General features: G+C 36.6%; 1 protein-coding gene across 1 annotated transcript in view; it reads left to right on the top strand.

Annotated features, from left to right (window-relative positions):
* Smp_176690 (guanine-nucleotide-exchange-factor, putative) overlaps positions 1–5,868 on the top strand; it is a gene marked incomplete at its 3' end in the record, with an annotated part of 53,493 nt that overhangs the window by 19,195 nt on the left and 28,430 nt on the right. Inside the window, exon 4 of the mRNA XM_018791774.1 lies at positions 3,842–3,925. Coding sequence (XP_018645095.1) covers positions 3,842–3,925 — 84 coding nt within the window. The remainder of the gene's footprint in view (positions 1–3,841; positions 3,926–5,868) is intronic.

The raw sequence follows: 5,868 nt of genomic DNA, 5'->3' as shown, positions 1-5,868 counted from the left end.
ATTAACATCGTTGGATGCCGACTCAGTGGTCTAGAGGTTAATCGTTCTCGCGCGAGACTGATAGGTTCTGCGTTCGAATTTCACAAAGCGGGATCGTGGATTTGCACTGATGATGAGTTTCACAATAGGAAGAAATGACCGTCCAATGCTTCCAGGTTTTCCATGGTGGTCTAACTTCAATTGACTCATGATCTCAACTATTAAAATTAAAAATACAAATCGATTTACAGAAATTCATGCTAATTCAAATGTGTTAATAAAAATAAATTTTCACATACATGATGAATGTGACAATTATATACATTCAGAATGGGGTTTTTGTAGAGATTTAGTATTTTCTTAGTTTAAATCATGAATCAATTGAAGTTAGGCCACCACGGAAAACCTGGAAGCACTGGACTGCCGTACTTTCAGGTTTTCCTTGGTGGTCTAGCTTCAATTGACTCATGCTTTCAACTAAGGAATTATATACATTGCCAAAAAGTAAGGAAAATTCGACTGGAAACAAACAAGGATATTGATTTAAGTGTAAACTTAAGTGAAATTCAATTCTTTCGAATATATTTTCTGATTAGTTACTATGTAATAAAAACTTCTATTTTGACATTTAATAAAAAGAAAACAGAGAGCGAAGAAATACCACAAGAAGGCAGTGAGTAGGATTTCCCTGACAGAGGCTGTATACGCGTGGTCATGTGAGGGCATTTGGAGTGGGAGAGCGAACTCTCCCTACTCTCAGCCGTACCAGGGCATTTGGGTGAAATTCAATTCTTTCGAATATATTTTGTGATTAGTTACTATGTGATAAAAACTTCTATTTTGACATTTAATAAAATGAAAACAGAAAACGGAGAAAATTCGTTTCCAATCACTTTTTCACTGTGTTTATATAGTAATATACATATCAATATGATTTCCAACAATGAAACAATACTCTTTGAGCAGTTGCGTTATGCAATAATTATATAATGTCATAGTGACCATAAAATAATATGGAATTACTGGGGGGAAGGAGATTATGATAATCAACCTCACAAGCTTTACTCAAATCAACTTGATCTCCTATATCCACTGAGTGAGAGGGAATATAACTCTTGATCACTCTTACCTGTCCTTTACTCAACCAAGGTGAATAATGTTCCACTAAGCAATGACGGCGAATGGTATATGTATACCCTATATAACTGACTCCATAAGAGCATTCAAACGGTAGATACATTCGATCTTTTCTTTCATCTTATTCATATGTTTATTATTGAATTTCATTGGATATCGATTCCTAATAAGCAGGTTACGAATATTAGTCAACTCACCTACAATAGTGTTATCAGAGCAAATCATTGTACCAATCAGATATAAAAGAAAATAAGTAAAGATCCTGACTCATTGTGCCATAATGATTTAACACACGACATCAAATTAACTTGAGTAAAGCTTATAAGGTTATGCACCATAGTCCATCAAATTCACCACATGGTTTACGACTTCGTCTTTTGCATATTATTGAAGCTTTCGGAATTCATGTTCACAAACCTAACCTTTACATTCAAAAGAAGTTTGTATAACCATACTCGCTATCTTGGTTATCGGTATAGCGGTGAGTTTCAGCTGAACTTTAATCAAACAAACCCATTCTTTCAAAAACACTCAAACAATTTCCTTAGTTTGTTCACTTTTGTAATTTCACATATTCTCAATATTCATCTCCTAATTCTTACCGAGCTACCATAATACAGTCCCTTCATTAATATATTTTGTTAATTCTTTTTTTATCATTATGTAATGTACTAAGTGTTTAATTGAATTTTTCGAATTATTACGTTGATTATCATAATCTCCATTTTCTTCCCCAGTAACTCGATATTATTTTATGGTCACTATGACATTATATAATTATTCCTACTCACTGCCTTCTCGTGACGCGGGTGTTGTTTACGAAAGTTAGTGGACAAAAAGCGAATGGCCGGCGCTGTAGCCGGGTTGGTGGACACGGAAAGTTCACTTAGAGGAGTTGGAAAACCCTGATTCCAAACCAATGGTGCACATGGGCTCCAGTATCCTGACGGAACAAATGGCGTATGAACCAATTGTTGGTCACCGGCTACTATGTGACTGCATCTCCTTACGATGCTCCACTGCCTTGTGGATCAGACCTTTAGGTCGAAGGCTCCGGATGTGGCCTCCTAAGAAAACCACCTGCTTCGGTTTGGGCACCTGGTCAGCATCACATCCCTCACACAAATCGAATGAGATTTATGTGGTGTATATATATCTGGCGCCCCCTTTGTACCGATATTTATGTATTTAAATAAATGAATAAATAAAATAATTATCGCGTAACTCAACTGCTCGAAGAGTATTGTTTCATTGTTAGAAACCATATTGATATATATATTAGTGTAGAGATATGATGTGTAATTCATAGGCATGTAACCAGTGAGTAATTAGTAGAAAATTGATGTTGCTATAATGTAGCATAGATTATAGAAAGTCAAGTTGATTTTAAGATCTTATAAAGGATGTAACAAATATATGTAAATCAATCATAACCTAGCCTCAAGTAAACCTTCGTTAACCAGAATTGCCGTACTACTTTGGGATTAATATTAAATAAATCACAATAATTGTAGTGGTAATGATAGTGAAAGAATCTAAACATCCGAAATTTAGTTCAAGAAGGAGGAATGCTGGGACTCAACATTTTGAGGATTAAAAAATGAGTTTATCTGCGTCATTGTAATTGGTTCTTCGCTACGTCACTGTTGTTATAACAATCCTTTCACTTTTTACACGTATGTGGGACGTTAATTTACCTTAGACGAATATCTACACTAGGTTTCCCACCCAGTGTCCATTCTACAGGACTTCAACACAACTCAGATCAAGAACACGAGATTAACCTTACTATAACGTCGATATATTTCCACACCAAAATCCGACACGAGGAACAGTCAATACATAATCAGGATAGGGGAATATATAACACATATAACATCTGTCACACTATCTAATGTCTGACTCAGCAAAACAACCAATCATTATCATCTTCGCCCACACATCAATTTACCATAAAACATTTGCCTAGTGATTAAATTATTCAATATTTAGCCATTAGGTTTCTAGTTTGAACCCCGGTTAGTTACATACAGTTATATCAAACCATTCAAGTCATCTGGAAGTTTAATAATAAAAGAATGTTGATCCTATTCAAATTTTACTGAATTCTTTTCTGGAAGCATCAACACATGATGTAAACAACCCAAACCTTAAACAAGTATTAATTATTATATAAATTAATATGTAAAATATTACTTACGCCTGTTAGCCCTCGTGAAGGAGGATAGGCCTCACACCAGTATTCTTCATCCAACCCTGTCCTGGGCAATCATTTCCAGCACTTTTCAGTTGTTATTCATCCTTTTCATATCTGTTTCTATTTCCCGGCGTAATATGTTCTTTGGCCTTCCTCTTTTCCGCTTCCCTTCCGGATACCAAGTTAGGGATTACCTCGTGATGCAGTTTGATGATTTCCTCAATATATGTCCAATCAACTTCCAACGTCTTTATCTGGAAGCTAGTTTGTCCTCTTCCACAGACTGCTGTTGCTGATAGTATCCGGTCAGTGAATGTTGAGTATTTTGCGTAGACAACTGTTTATAAATACTTGTACCTTCTTGATGATGGATGTAGTAGTTCTCCTAGTTTCATCTCCGTACAGTAAAACTGACTGTCTTGACGTTCGTATTAAAGATTCTCATTTTGATATTGGTTAACAGTTATTTTGATTAAAATATACATTGTTTTTAATTCGAAGTTCACTTTATTTATTTTATTAATATAGGAATTTTATACATTAAAATGGAATAGTAAAGAAAAATTACAATATGCACCAAATATTGTTGCTTCTACAAGATGGTTTAATCAAGTTAGTTTATTCATTGTTTCCATTGTTATTATGGAGTAATTTTGGTTAAGATAGAAACTTATTCATTTTCACTGTTTAATTGAATCACATTTAAACTATTTCTTCTAAGTTTATAATGTTTGTTGTTTTTTATTTTTTGTGACGTAACATCAGCTGTTTACCAGTCAGTCAGTTAGTCAGCTACAACATGGGACCAGGCAACATATATGCATCGGTTCAAGTTGCCATACCTCACTCATTAGCACAACAAGATGAACACTGGATTCATAGAAGTAGTTAACTTAGTGGTGATAATATATAAAAGATAAGTTGTATATAAGGATATAGTACAGGAAGAAAGACAGATATGAAGCAATTTTAATTTTAAGGTTTAAGGGAAGATAAAGAGTGCATACACCTACGCCATTGTGATCGATTCTGAGCCATGTCACCTAGAGTCTCCAACCATTGGTTACGATAATCACGCGGACCCCAACCAAGTAGTTTGCATCTACCAACATGGCTCAGACTAGAAGTTAGTGACTTCAAGGACTGATGCCACTTTTTGGTTTGACCGCCCCTAACTCTTTTCCAACCATCGCCAATACTAGTCAGCATATCGTGTCGTGGTAATCGGTGTTCAGGCATACGTAACACGTGGCCCAACCGTCTCAGTCGATGAAGATTCATGACCTCATGAACTGATTTACCATCATTCCCTAGTACCCTGCATCTAACCTCACTATTACTTACCTGGTGATCCCAGCAGATGCGAGCAATATTTCTAAGACGTCTTTGGTCGAATACTAATTACTTACGAGTATCTCTTACTTTTAATGGCCACGTTTCGCAGCCATAAAGTAGAACAGAGCAAACTGCTGCGCAATATACTCGTCCCTTAAATGATGGACGGATATCTCGTCTTCGCTACAGGTGACGTAATTTGGCAAAAGGCAAACGAGCTTTTTGAATCCGTGCTGAGATTTCATCAGACATCAACCCATGAGGGCTGATTAGACTTCCAAGATAAGTGAAGTTGTCGATACGTTCGACTACTTCACTCCCTATCCTTAGTTCAGGTGTTGATGCATCCCAGTCCTGGAGTAACAATTAACTGTTTACCAAAATATCTTTTATTGGTGCCATTATTCTAACTTTCTGTCTTCTACTATGATAGATGAATTCAAATACATGGTACTTATGTGTACTTTTAGTAACTAGCCAAAATAGCATTTAATGTTAAATGTTAACAATATAAGTGAAATGCATCCAACGAAATCATATATTAATGGGAAGATTGATAAATACAGTTCCAACTATGAAAAATCATTTAGTAATAACCAATGTGTAGGGACATGCGGGATCACATAGAGAGATAAAATTAGAAAGATATGTCTTTTACCTACTTATTTATTTCTTTAAACCTATAAATATTGGTACAAGGAAGCACCAGATACATATGTGCCACACAAATCTCATTTGATTTGTGTGAGGGCTGTGATACTGCTCAGGTGCCCAGACCAAAGTAGGTGGTTTTCTTAGGGAGCCACACCCGGAGCCTTCGACATAAAGATCTGATGTACAAGTCAGTGGAGCATCGTGAGGAGATGCAGTCCCATGGTAGCCAGTGACCAACAATTGGTTCATACGCCATTTGTTCCGTCAGGATACTGGAGCCCATGTGCACCATTGGTCTGGAATGAGGGATTTCCAACTCTCCTAGGTGGATCCTCCATGTCCACCAACCCGGTTAAAGTGCCGGCCATTCGCTTTTCGTCCTCTCCCTTTCGTGAACATTACCCCCGCCACGAGAATTTAGTTAGTAAGACTTCCCTGACAGGCTATATACGCGTGGTCATGTGAGAGCATTTTGAGAGGGAGAGTGGACTCTCCCCACTCTCGGCCGTACCAGGGCATTTTGCAGGCCAATAATAGTGAGAAAAATTAAATAATGAGAATAAATT

Source organism: Schistosoma mansoni (genome assembly GCF_000237925.1).
Source record: "Schistosoma mansoni, WGS project CABG00000000 data, chromosome 1 unplaced supercontig 0076, strain Puerto Rico, whole genome shotgun sequence".
Taxonomy (NCBI): Eukaryota; Metazoa; Platyhelminthes; class Trematoda; order Strigeidida; family Schistosomatidae; genus Schistosoma; species Schistosoma mansoni.
This window is presented reverse-complemented; position numbering and strand designations above follow the sequence as displayed.